We start from the raw sequence: 26,738 nt of genomic DNA on the forward strand, positions 1-26,738 counted from the left end.
GAACCCGGGTCTCTCGGATGTGAACCGAAGACTATAGCTATCCAGTTGAGGGTTGACAGGAATCCCTCTCCCCGACCTGAGGACGGACGCACTCTGCTGGAGACGCACTCGGGAGTGAAAGTGTATACGAGGACATGGAGCTGGACTCAAGAGCCCTGAGTGCAAGACCGACCCCTACCCACCTAAGCCATCAGTCTCGAACGCCGACCATGCAAGGAGTAAAGGCATGCTGTACCCACCAGTTTAAGTATTCGGTGTCTGAGAGGGCTGGGGGTGGGGGTTATAGTCTTAAGTATCGCCTAGCTTAACGTGCAGAGGGTTGGACTACATCTCTCTGGTCCCGCCTCACAGCATTTAACCGATTGGAACACGGGTTCCGAACACCTTCTGTCGTATCTGATTTGTTCATACTGTGTACTCACCTGATTGTGCTTGCTGGGGGGTTGAGCTTCGGCTCTTTCGTCCGGCCTCTCAACCGTCAATCCACTGGTGTAAATCGATTCCCGAGCCTATTGGGCTCTATATATATACAATTGGAACTGTGTATGGAGTCTGGTCACCGTGGCTACAATAGAATGTAGGATTGTCAACATGGCCACAATATCCTGTAGAGTTGTCAACATGGCCACAATATCCTGTAGAGTTGTCAACATGGCCACAATATCCTGCAGGAGAGACCTGATGGCCACAAGCTCCTGCAGACAGGAGCAGACTCCTGCTTGCCTGCCATGGCCCTTAAAGCTGCTGTGTCCTGATCCCTCAGGAAATTTACCAGTTCCAAGGACTCGAGGACAACCTCTTCCTCATTCACTCGCCTCTACACACTCTTCCTTCCTCCTCCTCCTTTCTCCTCTTCCTTCTCTTCCATCAATTCCCCTAAGGTTTCTTTTTCATGGGAAATTGGAAATAAATGAAATTGGGATGACGGGGGTGAGAGGAAGAATGGACGAGAACAAGGTGATAATACATGGAGGACAGGGTGATAATACATGGAGGACAGGGTGAAAAATATATCTTCCCCCATATCTAATACTCCTTCTGTAAGGAGAGAGAGAGAGAGAGAGAGTGCTCTTTCTCTCTCTCTCTCTCTCTCACTCTCTCTCTAAGTCGTAGGAGGGGAACAAGTAGAGGTAGAAAAGTAGAAGTTGTCTAGGACAGATTGACAGGAATATGTATCCCTGTGTCTGCTATTTATGTAATCCATACATCCACTTGAAACACTTTGAAAGCACTCTGACTAATCCCTTAAAACCTAAAGCTAAAAATCCTGCATTATAATCTGTAAATGGACAGGCCAGATGGTCGTGATTTATGCGTCAAATGCAGCTTCGGATTTACGCAGGATTTTCGGGATTAAATTAGATTTTGAAGGATTATTTGTTATGAAGACGCGCACGTCCATCAGATTAGGTTATAGATCTGACGTGGTCTCTCTCTCTTTCTCTCTCTCTCTCTCTCTCTCTCTCTCTCTCTCTCTCTCTCTCTCTCTCTCTCTCTCTCTCTCTCTCTCTCTCTCTCTCTCTCTCTCTCGACTCTTAATAGCTTACAACATGTGTGCGTGGATTGGGGGTTGAGTGCTTACTAGTTAGCGAGAAGCTGCTTACATGGGGAGGATTAACTAGGCCCGAATTGTTAACTGTGTGACTCTATTCGCCCAGCAGTGATTGGGTACGTGGTTGTTAAACGATTGGCGGATCGTGTTCCAGAGGAACTGGAGGGTAAGGCTAACCATGAGCTATGGAAAGGGGCAGCTCTCAGCTTGCTAATAGGAGTCAGCAGTCGTCTGTTCATGTACCCACCTGTGAAAAATAAACTGAAAATTAAATTTTTCACTTCTCTTTTCCCCCCTCCTCCTGTTCTTTCTCCTCCTCCTCCTCTTCTTCCTCCTCCTCCTCGTCCTTCTCTTCCTCATTCTAATATTTATTGATCAGTGATTTTCTGTAATTTTTGCTGCATTTCCTTGGCAATCTTAATTGTTCTGCCGCCACCAGCAGTGTCCCCCTGTTGCTCTGCCGCCACCAGCAGTGTCCCCTATTGCTCTGCCGCCACCAGCAGTGTCCCCTGTTGCTCTGCCGCCACCAGCAGTGTCCCCTGTTGCTCTGCCGCCACCAGCAGTGTCCCCTGTTGCTCTGCCGCCACCAGTAGTGTCCCCTGTTGCTCTGCCGCCACCAGCAGTGTCCCCCTGTTGCTCTGCCGCCACCAGTAGTGTCTCCTGTTGCTCTGCCGCCACCAGCAGTGTCCCCTGTTGCTCTGCCGCCACCAGCAGTGTCCCCCTGTTGCTCTGCCGCCACCAGCAGTGTCCCCCTGTTGCTCTGCCGCCACCAGCAGTGTCCCCCAGTTGCTCTGCCGTTGGAAGCGAGGAAACGTCTTCGTGAAGCCGAGGAAGTAAGTCCTATTTCGACTGTGAGTGAGTTGGATCTTCATCTTCAGGATGAACCTGTGAGTTGGTTCTGAAGCATCCTGTGAGACCTTGACTGTCTCAAGAGACTGACTGTGACAAGTTTTCTGTTTCACTGTTAAAGGCGGAAGTTTTAGCGTCTTCCGCAACTTTATTAACGAGTCTTGTCCCCGGTGGCTGTCTCCTCTTGCGGTTAACTGCGGAAATGGTCCTTTTGTCCTGCCACAGTCGCTGAAGATTCGTGCATCCTCCTCCAACTTCGGTGGCTGTATATCCTCTTAAACATAATGGCCACACCACATCCTCCTCCAACTTCGGTGGCTGTATATCCTCTTAAACATAATGGCCACACCATTGAGGTCTTTCTGGGCAGTTGCATTTCCCGCAGCTGCTACAACAATCCTTCTCTCCTGCCGCAGCTGCTACGTAAATTATTCTTCTACTGCAGCTGCTAAGCCGAAGAAATTGGCGCAAGACGCCGAGGGAGAGTATTTCTTCCTGGTCGCTGCTTCTGTGATTAGTAACCTCCCAGGCAAGACAAGTGGTAGTGTCTGAGGCTCTCCTAAAAAACTTTTGAAGTGAAATTGAAGAACTCTTGACTGCTGTTGTGGAGGCTCTCCTGGGATTAAAAAGAAATACTCTGAAGAGGAAGTAAAGGAGTGCATTGGACAGTGATGTGGTGGAGGCTCACCTGGGGAAAAAATATACATGTTAAGTGAAATTTAAGACCTCTTGACTGTGATATGGTGGAAGTTTCTCCTGGGAATAAATAATACTCTGAAATGTTAGTGAAGGAGAGCATTGGACTGTGATGTGGTTGAGGCTCTCCTGGGATTAAAAAATACTCTGAAGTGGAAGTAAGGGAGAGCATTGGACCTTCCTGCGATTAAACAATAATTTGGTAAGTTTACGTAAGAATAGTTACATTGTTACGTGATTTCTATTGGTGAAGAAGATTTTTATTAGTGTAAGCAAAAAAAATTTTTAATGAAAAATCTGTAATAAAGTAAAAAATCAGGAGTTATAATACTGGAATTTTGACATGGTATTTAAACTCTCATGCAGCTCAAAATGGCATGGAACTCTAATTGGTTCTCATAATTCCTTGGCACTGAAACTGTCATGCAGCTCAAAATGCGAAGTTGAAATCACCTTGAAATTACTTAGGCTTACCTCATGGAGTTAATTTATGACATCAGCTCGAGTTGTGAGTTAATATTTGGACTGGTGGGAATGATGGTTCAAACTTTGTAAGTTAGTTGACCGTATTACCAACTGAGGCGTACTCTCCTTCATAAATTTAACACTTGGTGTGTTTAATTAAAAATTTCTTGTGACTGTGTGTACTCACTTAGTTGTGTTTGTGGGGGTTGAGCTCTGGCTCTTTGGTCCCGCCTCTCGACCGTCAATCAACAGGTGTACAGATTCCTGAGCCTATTGGGCTCTATCATATCTACACTTGAAACTGTGATATCTACCTGTGTGTGTACGTACGTACCTAGATGTAGTCACCTGGTGGGCATTCACCTATTTGTAGGTGCAGGACCAAGTTGTTAGCTCTTGTACCCCGCCTGTCCAACCGTTTGTTGTTTATTATAATGACTCCTGACCTATTTTATTTTTATTTATACTATAGTTTACACTACAGTGTGTGTGTGAGTGTGAGTGTGTGTGAGTGTGTGTGAGTGTGTGTGTGTGTGTGTGTGTGTGTGTGTGTGTGTGTGTGTGTGTGTGTGTGTGTGTGTGTGTGTGTGTGTGTGTGTGTGTGTGCAATAGATTCCAAACCTCTTGCTTCTTATTACATCGACTCTTGAGGCTGTAATATATATATCCTCGCTACCTGTGTACGGAGGTAGCATCAACTATCTCCTCTTACAGCTCATTCCACTTCTCCATGGGATGTAACTCACTGCTTCTCACCGAAGCAGTGAGTTACATCCCAGTGGCTCATCTGAGCATCTAGTTCCCACCCGCGTCCTCTTGTCTTCTCTGATTCATGCTAAACATTTCGTTCTAGACCACTTTGTTAATGTTAAGAACATTTCCTTCATGTCCTCCAATGTTTGTCTCCGGTGATGAGGCTGGAGTTACGTCAGCGTCAAGATATGTTTACATTTTGTGTCAGAAATATGTATTTTCAGCTGCATATGCAAATTTAAAAGTACATACAACAGGGCAAATGTAAATCTGGAATCATTGCATAAGATGTCATACCGCTGGAAAGGCAGGAACCAGGAGCTATAGTCCCATATAGTAGACACATAGAGGTCTTCCCCCACAGTCTTTACATGTAATGCATTTGGTTAATCCTAAGAGGATTATATATTTTTTTCTCCCGATTAATTTTGCAATTGAAAATATGTTGATGGATTAATAATTCTTTCTACGACGTGTGTGGAGATCTTACTGCTGACTTGAGAGTCAGCATGAGTGTCAGCCAATGTGGGGACGAGGATAGAGGCTAGAGGAACCCCCCAAGAAAGCAACATGGAACTCGGGAAGTATTGAGCAGTTGTGGAGCTGTAGAGGAAGAGAAGGTGGTAGAAATTGAAATAAGTTTATTGATGTAAAATACACACAAAGGGATGAGGTAGCTCAAGCTATTCTCACCCCGTTCAGTACATCGTGTTAATACATACATAGACACACATCACAAACAATAAACATATTACCAAACATTCTGAGAGATAAACATCTACATTTCCTCCTTTACACACGGTGGTAGAGGCTCGGTATTTTGAAGAGGCCTCGGTTGAAGAGGCCCCTTCAACCAGAAAGCCATGACAGGAAAAACGGAGTTCAAGAGTTAACCTTCTACCAGGCAAGAAGATTTAGGCGAGTACGTGGCGATAAACTACACAACCACCCACCCCGACACAATGTCTGCTGGGTCAAGTCGGGTTGTGGCGCGGAGCTGGCCTTAAAGAGGATAGTTCTAGCCCCAGGAATAGTGTCCACTACCACCACCACCACCCCGGCTCTTCGTCCACCAGTACCAACCACCACCACCACCACCCATGTGTATGTGTAGGGAGGGAGATGACTGGCGATGGAGATGGGAGGGGGATGGTGGGGATGGGATGGGGGTGCCTGTCTCCTTGTCTGAGGAGACTTCTGTTATGTCTTCTCATAATGATGTGCTGTCTTCATGCCCCGGCCGCCTCCTCCCAGCGACTCCTGGCGTCTGTATATAATGTCTGCCTGATCTTCCTTTTCTGTATAGCTGTGTGGTGTTCCTTCCTTCCTTCCTTCCTTCCTTCCTTCCTTCCTTCCTTCCTTCCTTCCTTCCTTCCTTCCTGTTGTTTCCCTCTTCCTCCCTATCCTCCGTTGCTTTCCACACAATCTTTAGCTTGCCGTGAATATCTTCCCTCAGTTCATTTTTCTTCCCTTAATTTACATAGCCATTCGTCCTGTGTGCTGTGATTGGCTGGACTTTTTTTCCTTGCATCCCGGTCCTTCTCCTTCCATTTGCTTCACTTCTCCTTTGTCATGTTTTTCTTCTAAATATTGCCATGTGTTCTCCTCTCTCTCTCTCTCACATACACATCTCCAGGAAGCAGCCCGTAGTAGCTGTTTAACTCCAAGGTACCTATTTACTGCTAGGTGAACAGGAGCATCAGGGTGAAAGAAACTCTGCCCCATTTGTTTCTGCCTCGGCCGGGAATCTAATCTGGGCCCTTATGACCTAATTACGAACCCCGAGGCTGAGTGTGTATGTGTGTGTGTGTGTACTCACCTATTTATGCTTGCGGGGGTTGAGCTCTGGCTCTTTGGTCCCGCCTCTCAACTGTCAATCAACTGGTGTATAGGTTCCTGAGCCTATTGGGCTCTATCATATCTACACTTGAAACTGTGTATGGAGTCAGCCTCCACCACATCACTGCCTAATGCATTCCATTTGTTAACTACTCTGACACTAAACAAATTCTTTCTAATATCTCTGTGGCTCATTTGGGCATTTGTGTGTGTGTGTGTGGCACTCTAAACCCATCCTCGAGCGGGCAATTAAGGAGTGTGTGGCCAATTGGAGAAGCTCTTGCACCTGTCGATGCTGTCAGCCAATCAGAACCACTCTCACTGCTCCCTTGCCTGTGTGTGGGCATTGTAATACCGGGATGAGTCTTAAGTATATGTTATGGTTCCCATCTTGTACTTGAGGCTGGAGTTATGTTCTTGCTGTGTATTGCTATGTATGGTGTCCTTTCCTTGTTTTCTGGGGGGGGGAGAGAGGGAGAGAGAGAGAGAGAGAGGGAGGGAGGGAGAGAGAGAGAGAGAGAGAGAGGGAGGGAGGGAGGAGAGAGAGAGAGAGAGGGAGGGAGGGAGGGAGGGAGGGAGGGAGGGAGGGAGAGAGGGAGAGAGAGATTAGATCTCACGGGGGATGACGGACTCGGTACTTGCAAATGTGAAAGATTTCATAGGTAAGATGCAAAGTATGAATTAATTATTGCATATTGGTAATTTTTAGCAAAATTGTTAATTAATTATATCCTTTGGTGCTACATAGCCTTCCCGGCTTGCTTGGTGCCTTCGTTTGATAATTACTTTCTCTCTCTCTCTCTCTCTCTCTCTCTCTCTCTCTCTCTCTCTCTCTCTCTCTCTCTCTCTCTCTCTCTCTCTCTCTCTCTCTCTCTCTCTCTCTCTCTCACCTGCACTAATGTAATTAATGCCTCAGGTGAGTCTCGACCACCACCATTATCATTATTTCTCTCTGGCTCGATTTAACAGCAGATTCTCATAGATTTCCATTCTCAATCTAATAGACCACACACGCGTGGGGGTCCACGGTTCGAGTCTCCTAGTGCCCTGGTAAATGAAATGTAACATATAAGAATTTTAGTCGTTTACACTAAATTACTGTATTATATTCCTTTCCGTAAATGGCTTGACGCATACAATACGTCAATCAAGATAAAGCTGGGATAGTATTTGCGATATTTTGTGTGTAAATGTAGGTAGATATTATTTAATATAGCATAGGCCGAAGGTCAGCTAGATATTACTTAACAGGACCTCCTTGAAATAGGTCTACTAACTGTTGTAACTACCCTGTTTGAGGGGGAACTACTTGCTAGTGTAACGAGGTGGCTCGCTCGGTAACCACACTGAAACTGCCTCTTGTGAGCTGATGTTTGGGAGGGTCGTGGTTCAAGGCCGTCTGCTCTGGCTTGTAGCTTGTTCATGCCTAGTTTAGTGTGGCTTGGCTTCCACACACCTTCTGATGCATCTACTGTCATCACTGCATCATTGACTTCAGAGAGCACTCAAGATTGCCTGATGCATTGCTAAAATTTACATAATTTTGACTTCAATTACGGCAATTTTAAGCCAAATTCAATGTTGCGTAGAATAAGTATATATTTTTACTCGAACTACGCAATGGCGGAAATAAAAGATACGAATTCAAAAGCGTTAAATAAAAAATTCGCAGATTTTTATGGAGTGAATGTTTATCTTCCCAACGTATTTTGCGGCTCGGGGGAGGCTTTTGCGTTATTTTTTGGCTAACGTGAAGCTTTTTTGCGTTGTTTTGTAGTTCGGATAAAAGCAATTGCGTCATTATTTAGCTTGCATAAATATCTTGCGTCATTATTTAGCTTGCATAAATATCTTGCGTCATTATTTAGCTTGCGTAAATATCTTGCGTCATTATTTAGCTTGCGTAAATATCTTGCGTCATTATTTAGCTTGCGTAAATATCTTGCGTCATTATTTAGCTTGCATAAATATCTTGCGTCATCATTTAGCTTGCGTAAATATCTTGCGTCATCATTAAGCTTGCATAAATATCTTGCGTCATTATTTAGCTTGCGTAAATATCTTGCGTCATTATTTAGCTTGCGTAAATATCTTGCGTCATTATTTAGCTTGCGTAAATATCTTGCGTCATTATTTAGCTTGCATAAATATCTTGCGTCATTATTTAGCTTGCGTAAATATCTTGCGTCATTTATAACTGTAAAAAAAAACAATAGGGAAGCAGCCAGTGAATTTATGTCTATGGATCTACTGCCATCAGGTTATAGGTCGATTGGTACCCATCAGGTTGTTTGGTACGCTCCAGGTAGCAAAGGTGGACGCTAGGGTACTAGTTATACTAGTACCTAGTACCAGGAGCCAGATCCACGAAGCAGTTACGCAAGCACTTACGAACCTGTACATCTTTTCTCAATCTTTGGCGGTTTTGTTTACAATTATTAAACAGTTAATGAGCTCCGAAGCACCAGGAGGCTGCTTATAACAATAACAACAGATGATTGGGAAGTTTCATGCTTGTAAACTGTTTAATAAATGTAAACAAAGCCGTCAAAGATTGAGGAAAGATGTACACGTTCGTAAGTACTTGCGTAACTGCGTCGTGAATCAGGTCCCAGACTCTTAGGTGGACTTAAGGCAAAATAAAAGAAAACCCGAAAAAACAGAGATATATACCTCTAAATATCTTGGTCTTCTCCCAGAGACCGTCTTTGGAAAAATTGAGTCCGTACAAAAGGCTCGAACCCGCATTCTTGGACTCTCTTAAGACCACGTCGCACAGTCTTCTGCAGAATCAACAGTGAGTTACAGTGACTGTTTACAGTGTGGCTTCTGCTCCAAAGTGTCTCAGTTTGGAATCCAAAATTATTATTGTCTTTTGTGTCATTTCTGTGGTTTTTCGAATTTCTGGGTTTTTATCCCATTGACCATAACATCATTATATTTAATGGGACGAGGGGTGGGGGACACAGCTTCGTGTTGTCTCTCATTAATGTTACTTGTTGAAAATTGTTGCCAATTTCCCTGAGATCAGTGCATAATATTTTACAATTCTATACAAAAATTTTATTATATTAAATGTTGCTTAACCTGACCTGAGCGTGTTGGGCACATACCCAGCAGGAATTAGGGCACAAAGTTGGGTGAGGCTATCCCCTGGCGTCTGACCTCCTACCTTGAACAGATAAGCGCAGACAGATAGACATTTCTACATATAGATATAAATATATCGACTGTAAAAGCCTTTTGTTTGCTGGTTGGCGTCCGTGTGCCCGTTTTCTGTGGGGCAGAGTGCTGGGGGGGGGAACAGAACGAGATTGTGTTGTGTCTCCAAATAATTGAATAGGGCGGAAGGATATTGGGCCAGTGGAGGGGGGAGAGGTGGGCAGAGGGGAAGGTGGGTAGGAGGGGAAGGTAGCTAAGGAGAGACGGAGACTGAAAGGCAGGAGAGAGGGAAGGGGAAATAGAGAATGGAAGGTAAACAAGGGGTTATAGGAAAACAACAGCAGGCCAAGAGAAAGTATCCCTACTTTTTGAGGTGGAAGAGAGAGAGAGAGAGAGAGAGAGAGAGAGAGAGAGAGAGAGAGAGAGAGAGAGAGAGAGAGAGAGAGAGAGATGTCAGAATACTCTACTTTAAGACATAATGTACAGTGATATGCTAGATCTTATTAATATTCAATTTTATTAGTGTTCCTATTCTCAATTTTCTCTTCCCTTGTTTCCATTCCTCCCTTGTGCTTGTATCTCTTCCTCTCCCCCCCCCCTCCCGCCGTCCTGACGGCCACAGACCGTGTCGAGTGCCACACAAACTCACCAGAATCGACTAAGTGGCTCCGTTTTTGTCCTCATATCTCGCCTACTGGATTAAAAAGTGACAGTTATTCATTTGTTGTAGTTTCCGTCCATACGAAAGCTTTTGAGGTTCGTGTAGGTTATGTTTATGTGTGTCGAGAGGGGTTGTGGGGGGCGGGGGGCGGGGGGCGAGGTGGAAGGAAATATCAGGGGAAAGTGCCCAAGGTATTATGACTATATAGCACTGGGAAGGGGGTCAGGATAAGGTGGGGTTGGTACAAGTGGACGTTCCCAGTGACAGGAGGCAAACTGTAGCACGTTTCACGAGACTGTTGTGTCTGTTAACAGAGTGCCAGTTACTGGCAGCCTTGTTGCTAGTTAGGCTAATTATGAGCAATTATTTCCTGACGACCCTGTTTGTACCTGTGTGTGTGTTAATTGGTCCCGTCTGTGTTTCATGTTGCTTGGACGGTCTTCGTCTCGGGTCAGTTATCTTGAGAGGTTATCTTGAGATGATTTCGGGGCTTTTTAGTGTCCCCGGTCCTCGACCAGGCCTCCACCCCCCAGGAAGCAGCCTGTGACAGCTGACTAACACCCAGGTACCTACTTTACTGCTAGGTAACAGGGGCATAGGGTGAAAGAAACTCAGTCCAGTGTTTCTCGCCGGCGCCCGGGATCGAACCCCGGGACCACAGGATCACAAGTCCAGTGTGCTGTCCGCTCGGCCGACCGGCTTCCTGTCAACCTCTCCTCTTACATAGAACGTCGCATTTCGATCGTATGGGTTACTTAAGACCCCCCTAAAAAACAATCGTCGAACTAGAAAATGGAAGTGGCTGGCGAAAGGGACGTATTGTCCCGTTTTCTGTTTTGAGTCCTCTGGTAGGTTAGGATAAGGGCACTTTATACTGACCGTTTTCTGTACGTTGGGAAACCTTAGAAGGACGGTCTGCTCTCTCTCTCTCTCTCTCTCTCTCTCTCTCTCTCTCTCTCTCTCTCTCTCTCTCTCTCTCTCTCTCTCTCTCTCTCTCTCTCTCTCTCTCCCTTCAACAACGCATAAGTCCTCTCCAGTGTAGAAAACGATAATATTACACAACACTATTAAAATGTTAACATAATGTATTCTTGAACAATACAATATACCATAATACACACAATACAATAAGCCATAATGCAATTAATGCACCATAATACAATTAATAAAACAATACAACTAGCACAATACGCCATAATACGACTATGCAATATTCCACAGTACAACCAAATACATCAATAAAATTAATACAATTGTCTATCACGGAGCGGACTCTGAACCCCAGCAGTCAGTCAAGTATACGACATATATCTTTATTGAATACAGTGTTAGCTACTGATTTTATTGATCTTAAATGACTACTGTGATACCTGAAGCTGCTGTCAATAGATCAGTGCCGCCAGTGTAGAGAGTACTGCAGTCAATAGATCATCTATAGATCTGATACATTGATTAACATCTGTATTAACTGAGAACAGTGTATTGGTATCTGAGGTTGACGCCTCTTCAACCTCCGCTCTGCCAAGATAAGACGTGTTGACGGAGTAGACAAGATCTCCGACCTCAGGTGAGCCTTTGGTGTCAATATCTGCAGTCAACTGGGCGCGTTGCAGAATGGTGCACTGCAGCGAGGGAGCGCACTGCAGCAAGGGAGCGTACTGCAGTCAACTAGGCACACTGCAGCAAAAGGGCGCACTGCAGTCAGCAAGGGCGCACTGCAGCAAAGGGACGCACTGCAGTCAGCAAAGGCGCACTGCAGTCAGCAAGGGCGCACTGCAGTCAGCAAGGGCGCACTGCAGCAAAGGGGCGCACTGCAGTCAGCAAGGGCGCACTGCAGCAAAGGGGCGCACTGCAGCAAAGGGGCGCACTGCAGTCAGCAAGGGCGCACTGCAGCAAAAGGGCGCCCTGCAGTCAGCAAGGGCGCACTGCACCATAGTGTAGTCATCTGAGCACACACCAGTCTAATAGCCAACCACTTGCAATTCACAAGCAAGATGTTATTAGCCGCTTCGAGCTCCTGTCTAGGAATGGGAATTTGAAGTGTCAGATATTCCAAGAGTAGGAATACTCCAGGGAGGAAAGTAAACTAAGAACACTACGATATTCCCGTCTCTTAAGAATATTACAAGGGTTGTGAGATTATCACAAGAGATACGTGAATATTCCAAGGGGACTTGAGAATATTCCATTGGCAGTTAAAATATCCAAGGAACTGTGGAATATCTCTGGGAAGAGATATTCCACATCTATCTCTATCTCCTTCGCTGTCTCTGGAATATCTATCTCTTTCGCTGCCTCTGGAACTCTTCCAGAGGCAGCGAAAATCTTCCAGGCGAATGGAAATTTCGTTTGGGACTGACTAAAATATTCCAGGCGAGTGAGAATACTTCTTAGCTACTTTTCAGGAGCAGGGTAATACTTCAGACAATGCGATATTTTTCAAGAAGGACTTGCTACTTATTCATGAGGTAGCGCGCGCTATTTCACGACTGGAAATATTTCAGACATCGCCACACATCTTCTATGTTAGGAAGCCGCTGCGCTCTCTAAGGGGGGACTCTGGAACATTTTTTAGCAGTCACGAAAATGTAATAATCCCCAAAAGATTATGCCTCATGTTCCAGAATACGATGCATATTTCTACCTGTGGGTAAAGCGGATTTTCTAAAAAAAAACTGGAATATATTTACATTTCCAGATCCCTTGTCGTTCTGCATCTGTGTTTGGTTCTTGCTGCTGGAAGTTACTGACTGGAAGAGGCTCTTCCAGTATTCGTGGAAGTCATTTACTGGAAGAGGCTCTTCCAGTATTCGTGGAATTTATTTACAGGAAGAGGCTCTTCCAGTATTCGTGGAAGTCATTTACTGGAAGAGGCTCTTCCAGTATTCGTGGAATTTATTTACTGGAAGAGGCTCTGCCAGTATTCTTGGAATTCATTTACTGGAAGAGGCTCTTCCAGTATTCTTGGAATTCATTTACTGGAAGAGGCTCTAGAGTTGCTGAAGTTACTGATAGATCATAGTTTTGAAGTTACTGATAGATTTTCATAAGACCCCATTGTCTATCGACGACCAAATACCTTGAACTCCTGGAAAAAAGGATTAGCAGTGTTTGTGTGATCATTCCAATGTTTTTCGTCGTATATAGGAAATGTTCGTCACTGAGTTTCGGGCGTGCAGACGACTCTAAATTACCTGAATGAACGATAAGTTTGAGAGTTTGAGTAGAGAGAGAGAGAGAAAGAGAGGCGAGGGCTGACAAAGGAATGGAGTACCTATCAAGAGCAGACAACAACAATGTTTATACTGAGTTTACCTGTTGTAAACCACCTTAACGACCGTCCTGGGAGAAACCACCAATTAGCCTGACCTCACACGAGGCCAAAGGGGGGGAGGGGAGAAGAAGCCTCCCAAGCACACCTCGACGTACAGGAAAACTTGAAAAATGGAACAATAAAGAAAGGTGAAGATAATTAGGAAGAAGACTTAGGAGGAAAGGAAGAAAAGAAAAAGGGTGATTGAGAGAATAAGAAATAATATTAAGGAGAACGTAGAGGCATGAGATAGATGGTTAGAGAAGACAGAAGAGCGGATAGAGGAATAAAAATAAGAAATTAAAGACAAAATAATAAGAAAGCGAGATAATAAGAGCTGATAAAGAAGCTGATAAAGCATGTGAAATAAACGAAAGAAGAGGGTAAAAAGGGATAAATAACATTGGAAACTGGAAAGAATTACAGTAATTCAGCTGATAAATCTAGCTGTTGTGGGTGGGAAGAGAGATGGGGGAAGTGGGATGGGAGTGGGACAGGGGGGGGGGAGATGGGGAAGAGATAAGGAGGAGGGGGGGGGATCAATACTCTGCGCATGCGCCGCTTACAAGAACAGTGCGAGTTAACTGGAACTCGGAATATCGAGGGAATGCAGCACTTCTCAAGGATCCGTGTAAGACAACTATAAGGATTTTGTACAGTGTGTCATCTGCCAATAGTTCGAATTAAGAGGAGTTTGTTTATCCGACATTTTACACATGTGCCATTTTACACATGTGCCATTTTACACATGTGCCAATTTACACATGTGCCATTTTACACGTGCCATTTAGCCAACCCGTTCTCGCAAATTCGTAAAGTCAATATTGACTTATTAACTACGTGCATAGGTGATATACTAAACATAATAGATACCCCTAAAAATTTTCATAGAAAACACCGACCTTACCTAACCTTGTTAGTATCTTAAGATAAACATCTTATTGCTTCGTAATTACAATTATTACTTAACCTATACCTATTATAGGTTAGGTAATAATTGTAATTACGAAGCAATAAGATGCTTATCTTAAGATACTAACAAGGTTAGGTAAGGTCGGTGTTTTCTATGAATCTTTTTAAGGGTATCTATTATGTTAAGTATGTCACCTATGCACATATTTAATAAGTCAATATTGACTTATTAAATTTGCGAGAACGGTAGCCACATGTGCCATTTCACACAGATCCGGTTAATAAAACAAAGGAAAAGGCTCTATGTGGACCAGAGATGGCATGCAAAGATCACGTATGGAACTGAGATTAAATGGAAATTTGCGTATGAAACAGGTGCCAGATTCACGAAACAGTTACGCAAGAACTTACGAACGTGTTCATCTTTCCTCAATCTTTGACGGCTTTGGTTACATTTATTAAACAGTTTAGAAGCACGAAAACTTGCCAATCAACTGTTGTTATTGTTATAAACAGCCTCCTGGTGCTTCGGAGCTCATTAACTGTTTAATAATTGTAAACAAAGCCGCGAAAGATTGAGAAAAGATGGACAGGTTCGTAAGTTCTTGCGTAACTGCTTCGTGAATCTGGTCCCAGATTATTTAGAATGCGTACGGAACAGATCAATTAAGGGAAAGTTGCATGTAGGACAGAGAATGCGTCTCCTGGTTCCCCCTTCCACCCAGCAGGATGGAAGGATTGTGATGGAATGGAGAGGTTCAGGGCAGCAGCAAATTGGTGTAAGGGTCATTTGATGGTAGCGACGGGATTGGACGGTGTAAGCCCCCAATGACCTCGTTTGTCTGGACCAGCAAGGATTAATTAAGCAATTTACGCAATAAATTACGAAACCTGTTTATCTATAGTCTGCCGCCACCACATCACTACCTAGTGCGTTCCATTTGTTAACTACTCTGACAGTGAAAAAATCTTTCTAACGCCCCATTGACTCATTTGGGTGCTAAGTTTCCACCTGTGTCTCCTTGTTCGAGTACCACTCGTGCTAAATAGTTGATTTTTATCTAACCAGTCAATTCCTCTGAGAATCTTGTAAATTGTAATCATGTCTCCCCCTAACTCTTCCTGTGTCGTGGGGTTTACTTTCAAGTCTTTCCTCGTATCTCATACCTCAGAGCTCGGGGACTAGTCTAGTGGCATACTTCTGAATTTTTCTTAGTTTTGAGTTTGACTAGATACGGACTCGATGCTGGAGCCGCATACTCCAGGATTGGTTTGAAATATGAGGTATACAAGGTTCTGAATGATTCCTTGCACAGGTTTCTAAGGGCAGTTCTTATTTTTGCCAGCCTCGCATATGCCGCTGATGATATCCTTTTGATGTTGGCTTTATAGGTCAGGTCCGATGTAATGTCAATCCCCAGATCTTTCTTTCTTGCCGATTCCTGAAGGATTTCATCTCCATATTTGTGCCAGGTGTTTGGCTTCCTTCATCCTCCAACTAGTTTCATTATTTTACAATTACTGGAGTTAAACTCCAGTAGCCATTTGTTGGACCATTCCTTCAGTCTGTCCAGGTCATTTGAGAATACCGAATTTTGCCCTGTGTGTGTGTGTGTGTGTGTGTGTGTGTGTGTGTGTGTGTGTGTGTGTGTGTGTGTGTGTGTGTGTGTGTGTGTGTGCTCACTTATTTCTGTTTGCAACATCTTGAAAGAGCAAGAGCTTGCAAGATTTCTGTTTTCAGCTCTTGAACCTTCCGTTGTAACCGCCGATTGACTAATGCAATGTCCGTGTATTTGCCTTTGTATGTATTTGCAGGATTACAGCTTCATATTATATTATTCTTTGTCATATGATGGGTTACTGATGGTTTGGTGTGTGTGGGTGTACGCGCGCGTGTGCATGCATGCGTGTGTGCGTTTATTTAGGCGTGTGTACGCATGACTCTAACTCTCTGCTCCTGGTGTTTCAGAGGTCGGCAGCAGTCGGGAAAATGGTACTGAGAGCGGATCAATGCGGAGGTCGTTCTCCAAGTCGGCCACAGAGCTCATCCACCGGTCCAGATCCATCTCCGGGGACAGGTAACATCCTCCATCCACTTTTTTCTGGATTTTCCAGAAAAATCCATCCTCTGGATTTTCTTGTCATCATATTTCATGCCCAATGTCCATGTTGTCTTTCTTCCTCCCTACTTTTTCCCTTCTTTCTGAAAATTTATTAAGAAGCGCCGAAATAACTCTATGGAAAACACACCAAATATTTCACATTTGATGAAAATCACTTGGTAGTATAAATGATAATATTTCTTAAAAGTTTTTAATGAAAGCTGTACACGACCATCCTATGTCCATCCTATACCCCAGACTATCTTCCCTGCAAAGTTGCATGAGGTTAACTCCAAGTGTCTCACCTCCAACTTTGGATAAAGAGTGTTTCTTATATAGGGGGGACGCACCATTGTGCAGGTCTCTCTCTCTCTCTCTCTCTCTCTCTCTCTCTCTCTCTCTCTCTCTCTCTCTCTCTCTCTCTCTCCTCACCATAACATGTGGCTCTTTGTTTTGGTAGATTTTTGTCTGTACTAAAAGAAATTCTTCAGATTTTTCACTTGGGGACGGTATTTTAGCTGGTCGTTGGGTTCGTGTGTGTGTGTGGTAGTTGGTCCCTCTTGGACCTGCATGTGTTCCTCTTGACATTTTAGTGGCTTGCTTTGTGACGTTCTGTAAAATGGAAATTCTCATTTGATATTAATCCCGTGTTGCCAGACTACACACTAGAAGGTGAAGGGACGACGACGATTCGGTCCGTCCTGGACCATTCTCAAGTCAAGTTCAATCGACTTGAGAATGGTCCAGGACGGACCGAAACGTCGTCGTCCCTTCACCTTCTAGTGTGTGGTCTGGTCAACATACTTTAGCCACGTTATTGTGACTCATCGCCTGCATATTATTCCCGTTTTTCATCACCATCAAATACCTTTCTTCTTGACTCTTCGAAATGTCGTTTTGTTGACCTGGAAATGTCGTTTTTAGTGAGCTTAAAAGGTCATTTTAGCTAACCTTGAAATATCGATTTCCTGACCATAGTATGGCGGGTTTTGATAGTTTTAAAATTGATATCGTTCCGACCTTCAAATTACTTTGAAATACCGCTTTTTCTTGTCCTTGAATATCTCCTTCAAGGTCAAATGTGAGACTCGAGGCAGTTTTTTTAGCCACCCTTGGAATCTGGAAGTTTTTGAATTGCACAGGAAGATAGCTGTTTCATTGTACCACTTGAGGTCCGGGGTTCATCTCATCCCGATGAGATGTCCCCCCCCCACACCACCATCCCGAAATGATGGTGCTCAAGCAGCAGTGTACGGTTAACACGTTGGATTTTGTACGTTGTGGTTAGGTTAGTATAGGGATGTAAATACAGTGTTAAGGGCAAGTTAGAGTGGTGCGGGTGAGTGTGAGGATGGATGGGTGAAGTCAAGACAAGTTAGGACAAGTTAGTGTGACAGAATGACTGTTCAGGACAAGTTAGGACAAGTTAGTGTGACAGAATGACTATTCAAGACAAGTTAGGACAAGTTAGTGTGACAGTATGACTAAGCTTAAATTTCCTCAGCCATTAACGTGTTCAAATATTATTTCAACATTTGACCTCTTCATATAATACAAATAAAATGTTTATGCTGGAACGCAAAATATGGCTTTAAATTCATACAATCAACATCCACCTGTTCGAACACCCGGGCACTGTCACCACCTATTCGAACACCTGGGCACTGGCACCACCACCACCACCACCACTTCGGTACGACACGTTTTCCGACTGAGCGGGAACAAGCATCACACGAGGGGCCTCATCCATGCATACATTTCACATCCTGCAACGGAAATTAGCATGTTGCAACCCGCGTCCACACGAGCATCGCACAACATATTGATCAATCACGGAATGTTGAATGTGCTGCACATGTGACGAGGCATTCAGTGGGGGGGGGGGTACTTGTAAGGCAGCCACAGGTGGTAACAAGATGGGCTGGTTGGCTGGTGATTTGTCTTGTAGGAAGGATTGTTAACGGTCACGTCTCCATGCGAGGTCCCTTCCCCCTCTCCCTCTCTGTCTCTCTCTCTCTCTCTCTCTCTCTCTCTCTCTCTCTCTCTCTCTCTCTCTCTCTCTCTCTCTCTCTCTCTCTCTCTCTCTCTCTCTCTCTCTCTCTCTCTCTCTCTTTCTTTCTTTCTTTATTTTTACACAACCGAGTACCTCAACAGACGACTTCTGACTCCTGTTAGCAGCTGAAATCTTATATATATACGTGAGATAGAAGCTAAAAGAAATATAAATAGACGAGTATAGGCCGAGAAAGAGATACAGAAAATGGAACATTTCAATTTCCCAACCGACATGTCTGTAGCTCAGCTTCAGACGTTGACCGCCAGGGGGGACCCTAAGACATTATATCTACATCCTATATAGACTTTCCGATCTTAGTCGCGTTTGTTTACTCCCACGAGAGGCTGGGATACGGTACTATGGCTCCGTACTGGCTCCCGGGGACCGGGTTTTCTCCATTAAACTGCTCATGAAGTAGATTGTATTTATGCAAATAGATGCGGAGTTTCGCGAGGAGGAATGGGCTGGAAGATCAGGATGGAGGTATGTGATTGTCATCCTCTGTTGTGGAGTGTGGATTGTGTGGGCTGGTCTAATTGTACACGAGACGGTTCGGGGAAAAAAAACTCACATTTTGTGAGTGTTAAACAGATTATACGTTTAGGTTAGAATGTATTAGTTTAGGTTAGAATGTATTATTTTAGGTTAGAATGAATTATTTTAGGTTGTAATGTATTATTTTAGGTTGGAATGTATTATTTTAGGTTAGAATGTATTATTTTAGGTTAGACTGTGTTAGGCTCGGTTGAGTTAGGTTAGGTTAGGTTCAGGAAGTTTTAAAATCCGTTGGCAAACCTATTTGTGAACGATGGTATTTATATACAGTATGGTGTTGGGGGTTAGGTTAGATTAGATTAGTTTAGAGCAGAGCCTATTGACGTCTGGACTCCACCGCCCTTGTGCCAGGTAAGTCCACTACGGGCTCGCCATAGCCCCTGCTACTTGGAACTTGTTCCGAGTAGCTGAATCTATAACCAACCATCTCTGGACTCTGGAGAGGTTAGTTAGGCCACCACAAGAGCTTACTGACTAAGCTAAACATAGTTCAGGACTATCAAATAAACTCAAGTGTTCGTACACCGAAAAACAGGTGTTCCACCCTTGGACTGACCGAATATTTCCATTTATACATATATGCAAACTGCTGTCACAATAGCGTGATGGATCAATGTGAAAATATTGAGGCAATGTGACAGAAAATGGTGTGCACCTGAATCTAACATAACTGAGCGTCCCCTACCCATAGAAAACGTGAATGCTTGTGAGCCGCTATGATATATATAATATATCATATTTTACCCGTTGGGGATGTTGGCATCAAAATGTGATGTATTACTCGAGAGGACAAGTTGACTCAACCACGGTCTCGCTTCATGCAGGTCGGCGTTCAATCCCCGACCGCCTAAGTGGTTGGGCACCATACCTTTACCCCCGTCCCATCCCAAATCCTTATCCTGATCCCTTCCAAGTGCTATAAAATCGTAATGGCTTGGCGTTTTCCCTTGGGGGGGGGGGGGGACTTGATGGTGAGGTGGTAACGAGTTCCACCACACCACCAGGAGGGTCCGGGTTCGATCCCCCAGGCGTTTTCCCCTGATAATTTAAAATTAAATCAACCACGGTTAACCACAGTGAGCAGTAACTACGGCAAGCAGATTCGTATACATGTAATATGGATTCGTATATATACTGTATACATACACTCAGACACAAATCTAGACAATGAGGGCTTGGCAAGAACTACAAGAGTTGGGGCCCAGGAGCTGATGCCGGACCCGGCACGCACGGCTTGGTGAAGTAAGAACACACGGCCAAATAAATGGCATACGTGGAAATTGCAGCATTGTAGAAACTGTCTAATTATTCCTGAATTAATTCAAGAAAATGCATCACGCTCCGCCTCTTGTAAAACAGAAAACGGCATTTGAATGCGGGAATTGGAAAAAATTACAATTCCTGAATACTCTCTTTGTATACATATACATACGTAAACTGGTAAACTTTAGAATACAATCCTGATACATTAGACTTAGGAGTGTGTGTGTGTGTGGCTGTATGCATCCCCCTCCCTCATGCAGTAATCTGGAAAATACAGTTACAGCGAACAACATTTTCTGTGTAATCTGGTGGTATACGACCCTGATAAAACAGAGGATAGAGGCGGTAAGGGTCTGGAAGTGGTGGCGTGTTTGGGGTGTTGTTGGTCTCTCTCTCTCTCTCTCTCTCTCTCTCTCTCTCTCTCTCTCTCTCTCTCTCTCTCTCTCTCTCTCTCTCTCTCTCTCTCTCTCTCTCTCAGAAGGTGACGTCTTATTCTTATTACTTAGAGCTTTCCATTCCAACAGTTATCCCTGGAATAGGACCAGCTGGTCGATTTACAACCAAGCTGATAATTACTATGTGAAAACATGGTTAACTTTGACTAGGTTCGGTTCCCAAAGGTCCCTATAGCCACAAAGCATTCTAGTTAGATTAATTTGTCTATGTCATCCATAGCCATCCTGCTTGTGGTGGCGGAACGGTTACAGGCAGCTATACATGAATTCAGGAATTAAACCCCCTAATGTTCTGTAATCTCAACATCTCCTCATCAACAAAGGCCAAATGCTCATTAATTCACCCGCCAAACCCAAGTTAATGAATGATAACGGTTTACACACGACTCACAGCTGATAACGTATGTACTTTTCTCGAACTTCGTTCATGTCCTGGGTTCGAATCGCACCTTTGTAAACAGTCCGTCCTCATCAACACAGGTCAAATGCTGGTTTATCCAGTCGCTAAACCTGTGTGTGAGTGGGAAAAATGGTTGACATACAACTCATTACTGATGACGTTCGAACGTTTTTCGAATAGTGCTTCGCTGACGGCCGCTGTTCGAATCACACCTCTGTCTTTCACCCACGTACTACAAATAATCGCCAACAGAATCCGAACACCTGACTTAATCTAACTTATGTCTAGCTATACATAAAACTTTTAATAGCAATAGTAAATTATATATAACAAACCTATTTTTAATCCACAACACGTTAAAATAAACAAAGGCGTCGTGTGAGACGGCGGCCGCTTTAACGAGCTTGGCCTGAGAACAGGTTGAAACTCTATGCAAGTTGTATTTATGGTGATGTAATTACATATAGATCTAATTTGTCTGTTATACACCCCACACCTGTCCAGTGGGCGGCAGTCTGAGGGATATAATCGCCTGTAAGCTTAGGAACTTGAGCTTGGATATGAAGTTTACCTGACAGAAGCTTGGACCTAAACCTGGTGGATACTTTGAGTTTATTCACGTGGGTGAAGTTGGAGATATTTCAGTTGTCCTCGACAGGTATCTCATGTCCTCGACCAGGTGTTATCTGTCAGAGACCAGGTGTTATCTGTCTTCGACCAGATGTTATCTGTCCTCGACCAGATGTTATCTGTCCTCGACCAGGTGTTATCTGTCCTCGACCAGGTGTTATCTGTCCTCGACCAGACATTTCCTGTCGTTGTTTTCTTTATTTTGCCCAGTTATCGTGTGTTATACTTCATTCCTGCCTTCAGCCGTGTCCTGGGCATGCTCTTATCTACTGCGTCTCCGGTGATCTCTCCACGACATCACGGAGTCTCCTTCTTTATCACTCCCATCTCTGTCCCTCCCTCCCTTTCTCTCTCTCTCTCTCTCTCGTTCTCGCTCTCTCTCTCTCTCTCTCTCTCTCTCTCTCTCTCTCTCTCTCTCTCTCTCTCTCTCTCTCTCTCTCTCTCTCTCTCTCTCTCTCTCTCTCTCTCTCTCTCTCTAGTATTAGATAACACTTATCCAATTTACTGCAGCATAATTATCCCCAAATTAACTTCAGATTTGTTAATGTCGATTTCATCCCAACTGTGTCATGTGGAAATGTTGTCTCGGCTAACCATCGGGATTTCCGGGTTCGAATCCACTGCGAGGCAGAAATGTTTGAGCGCGTTTTCTATATCCTAATTCCCCAGTTCACCTGTCAGTAAATATGTACCTGTGAGTCAGTATGTGCTGCATCCCTGGGGCGGGGGTCAGTAAGTGGTGAACCTCTGTGGGATGGAGGGGACCTCGATAACAGCCTTTCATGTATATATATATATACACTGACTGCCTGTCCCCCCCCACACAGTGAAGTATTATTATATTATATCCCAATAGAATTGATCTGAAGAATTCTTGAAAGCTGATATTTATTAAATTTCACAAACGTCATTTGAGAGCACCGCTCCTGTGCCAGGTAAGTCCACTCTGGGCTCACCATAGCCCGTGCTACTTGTCCCGCTCCTGTGCCAGGTAAGTTACGAGCTCACCATAGCCCGTGCTACTTGGAACTTGTTCCGAGTAGCTGAATCTATAACAATAACCTCAGTTGAATTCCCCTCGAACTCTTTCTCTGTATACGTGGAGATAAACAGCAGTTTCCTTGAGTTTTCCCTTGAAGTTTGGTTTTCTGTCATCGGTGCTGGCTATAATCGACCTGGCCGCTGCTTTGTGTGTCATTCTGGCGGGAAGATGGGACATCGAGGTGCAGCTGGTGAATCTGTCTGCATCTCTTGCAATTGTCAAGTTAGGTGTTTCTTATTGGGTGCTCCTTGCTGTCGAAACATGGAACAATTATTACAAGGTTTGACCAGACTACACACTAGAAGGTGACGACGACGTTTCGATCCGTCCTGGACCATTCTCAAGTGTGATTGTCAAGTCAATCGACTTGAGAATGGTCCAGGACGGACCGAAAGGTCGTCGTCCTTTCACCTTCTAGTGTGTGGTCTGGTCAACATTCTTCAGCCACGTTATTGTGACTCGTCGCCTGCAAGAAGACGCCTGCCTGTTCTGATATCGTAATATAAGGTTATATAGAATGTTTTAGAGTTTAATCCATTTTTTGATCCATTCTTAGTCGCCTTATCTACAAGTAGGTTTGGGGAGATTTTATTGGGGCTGAAGTTCAAGATAATAAATACAAAATTTCGATTTTTGACGTAAATTTCTTTGACAATTTCGCCTTTTGATGCGAGTTAAGAAAACTGGTTTAAAAGTTATTGTTACTGACCTTAAATGTCACAACACTTGTTACTGCATATAAAGCTTATTGCTGTTATAAGCTTAATATATGATACGAGATTTGAAGAACAGGAGGATGATGATACCAAACATGAAGAACATTGTTATTGACCTTCCCAAAATTTGAGAACAGTTCGGTGAACAAGAACAGATGAGACCTGGACGAGGAGAAGTGACAAGAGAAGAGCAATATCTCAAGAGAATTCTCAAGTCTCAACAGAATTCCCAACTTTCTGTAAGAAGTTTTTGTCGATCGTTCAAGTGTGATTTTACAAGATAATCTGACTTGTTGGTTTTTCTGTCTAGGAAGTTGATGAAGGATTTGTAACTGGTAGAATTTATTATTGCTATAGAATACAAGTTTCTTGTATGTTGCTGTTTTAATGTGTTTTATCAGTGATTTATATCTCCTATTCCTGCGTATCTCCTTAATTCTGCCCTATCATTTCTCTCTCTCTCCCTTAATCTTTTCTCCCGTTTCCCCTTTTACTCTTCCCCTCTCTGCTTTGTCCCCCAGTCACTGGATCACCACTTCCCCTCCACTCTGCAGGTCTGCAGACATCTCCCCTAGAGGGTCTCCGCCGCTGGACCCGCGGAAGGTCGAAGGTTGCGAGAGACCGAGGTCCACCACCCAGCCCAGACCGACCGCTTCTTTCTTCACTACACTTAGGGTAAGTCTCCCGCACGTCTAAAGTCTCGTGCACGTCTTAGTGTACGTTTCACACATCCATGTAGGGCACAGCGCATGGATTCGAGCCTCGACGTACAAGAAATGGTAATATGTATACGTTGAATGTATAAACACATGAAACCTTATTAAAAGGAAAATTTTGAGTTGCAATATTCGCTCAACATGCGCGTTGCTGTTGCAAGCAACACAGAAGGCAACTCCTGCAAGCAACGCCGGGGATTCGAAGGCCAAATTCAAAAGTTCGAGCTTGTTAAAACAACAATAATAATTATAATCCAATTAGAAAAAAAAGGTAAATTTAAACATGTGAATGTAAACACAAAATTGAAACTTTAATTCAGAATGAAAATTGGTCGCAACTTCTCCTTTAAGAGTGCTGGTGGGACCTGGGGGGGGGGAGGGGCAGAGTGGGGAGGGGGGGGGGCAGAGTGGGGGGGACACTCGTCTTGGTTAATTTGGTAGAGTAGAGCTCGTCAGTGGCCTAGTTGGGGTAATTAAGAGCTGTTTTTTCCCTGGGAGAAATGCAAATTAGAGCAATATTTCTTGAATATCGTGTCACTAAGAGAGTATGGGGGGTTGGGTCTGTTAATGTGTGTCTTGGGGTAATGTACTTGGGATTTATTTATGTCATTGTAGGGGATTCAGTTTTCTCATTGTTCCTATGTCTTTCTCACTCCCTATCCCAGATCTCATGCACTTGCATGTGTTTGAATTTAAGTCGAGAAGCCATCTCTAAAATTATCTCAGTTTTTTTTTTGTCCAAGAACACTAGGAGCATTTGTAAAAAATCCTCCTTCGTTCTAATTTGTTTTAAGTAGTATTGTATTGTTGAGAAATATTAACGAGAGGGAGCCTTCCTACACTCCCTCTCTTCCGCCTCTCTCTCTCTCTCTCTCTCTCTCTCTCTCTCTCTCTCTCTCTCTCTCTCTCTCTCTCTCTCTCTCTCTCTCTCTCTCTCTCTCTCTCTCTCTCTCCCTTATCTCTCTTCCGCCATCTTTATCTATCTCAATTCCTCCTCCATCATTGCTCCCGCTCCGTAACCAACAGGGAGAGAGAGGTCTATGTTATCGTTGGAACAGGTGGTTAAGGGGGCTGTTATCGTTGGAACACGTGGTTAAGGGGGCTGTTATCGTAGGAACACGTGGTTAAGGGGGCTGTTATCGTAGAAACATGAGGTTAGGGGGTTATATTATCGTGGAAACAGATGAGTTCAGGGCTGTACTCACCCTACTTGTGCTTGCAGGGGTTGAGCGTCGGCTCTTGGGCCCCGCCTCTGAGCTGTGTTATCAAGCTGCTGGATCGTGTCACGACCTGAAGCATTAAAATCGCGTGAATAATGCATAGTTGGCAATTTATGCAAAAAGGTTGCCGATGTGCCATAATTATAATAATATATATTTATACACACAAATTTAGTGACTATAGAAATTTCAAGATTGTAAAATAATAACATTTTATTAATGCATCTTGTTTTCGTAACAGCCGGGCAAGAATTTATATCTATGGATCTATGGGCTAGCTAAATGGGGAAATATTCCAAATGGAAACATCTGGCAACTTTGTTATCTTGATGCAACATGGCAAGAGCGTCGGCAGCCAGTCGTTGCTGTGCCGTGGGAGGGGGAGGATGTGTCCTGTTCAATAAAACACGAAAAACTCTCTGGTTCTTGTATGCATGAATTTTAAGTAGATGACGAAGCTTATTATATAATATTTAGTAACAGTTTTAAATGGGGTAATTCGAATAAATTGTAAAATATTTAACGGACAAAATGGGGTAACGGCCAGTCAGGAAGGCAGGTCTTTATTTAACGAATTTACGAGGATGTTAAAATAGGTAGTAATAATACACAGGATAGGATCTTAGACGGGTATTTTCCTCCCCTTCAGGTGAGCTTAGGACGTGATCTATGCCGTCTTGAGAGGCTCCAGCTTCCTCAAGGGTTAGTGTGCTTCAGGGAGTCTGGGACTTGGGGTCGTTGGCTGCTGTTAGGAGAAGTAATGGAACTTGGAGGAGTGAGGGGATCGTTTAGGAGTAATAGGTGTTTCAGGAGGACTAATGGATCTTTCAGGGGGATTAATGGATCTTTCAGGTGTAATGGCACTCTTAAGAGTAATAATAGATCTTCTAGGAGGAGAATTAGATAATTTTAGGTGATGTAATCAAATGTTTTGTAGATTAATGGATGATTTAGGTGTGTCAGGCGCCACGGAGATGACCAAATGTCCTGCTGATGTTCTGGATAGGGACTGTAACAAGTAATTTGTTAAGTTATAAATTATCTTTCTCATTAAAATTTGTAAAAATTTTTACCTTTTTTCTTGTAGTGTTCTTTCAATAAGGGATTTGTAGGCTTTTAGTCTTTTGTTTTTTAGAGACGCTTATGGTGTTTATAAACTCTCTTGTTGACGTCACACTGTCACGTGGTTCTTTTGTTTACACGTGGTTGTGGGAGTCAGCTGTTCTTTTGTGTACACGTGGTTGTGGGAGTCAGCTGTTCTTTTGTTTACACGTGGTTGTGGGAGTCAGCTGTTCTTTTGTGTACACGTGGTTGTGGGAGTCAGCTGTTCTTTTGTGTACACGTGGTTGTGGGAGTCAGCTGTTCTTTTGTGTACACGTGG

The 26,738-nt window shown here is 43.8% G+C and overlaps 1 protein-coding gene across 2 annotated transcripts in view; it reads left to right on the forward strand.

The window, feature by feature from the left end:
- Mctp (multiple C2 domain and transmembrane region protein) overlaps positions 1 to 26,738 on the forward strand; it is a 239,592-nt gene that overhangs the window by 99,112 nt on the left and 113,742 nt on the right. For both annotated transcript variants that reach the window (XM_045749849.2, XM_069302136.1), the window contains 2 exons: positions 16,172 to 16,280; positions 23,976 to 24,096. In XM_045749849.2, the coding sequence (XP_045605805.1) occupies positions 16,172 to 16,280; positions 23,976 to 24,096 (230 nt within the window). The remainder of the gene's footprint in view (positions 1 to 16,171; positions 16,281 to 23,975; positions 24,097 to 26,738) is intronic.

The sequence above is a fragment of the Procambarus clarkii genome, chromosome 47 (assembly GCF_040958095.1).
Source record: "Procambarus clarkii isolate CNS0578487 chromosome 47, FALCON_Pclarkii_2.0, whole genome shotgun sequence".
Classification (NCBI taxonomy): Eukaryota; Metazoa; Arthropoda; class Malacostraca; order Decapoda; family Cambaridae; genus Procambarus; species Procambarus clarkii.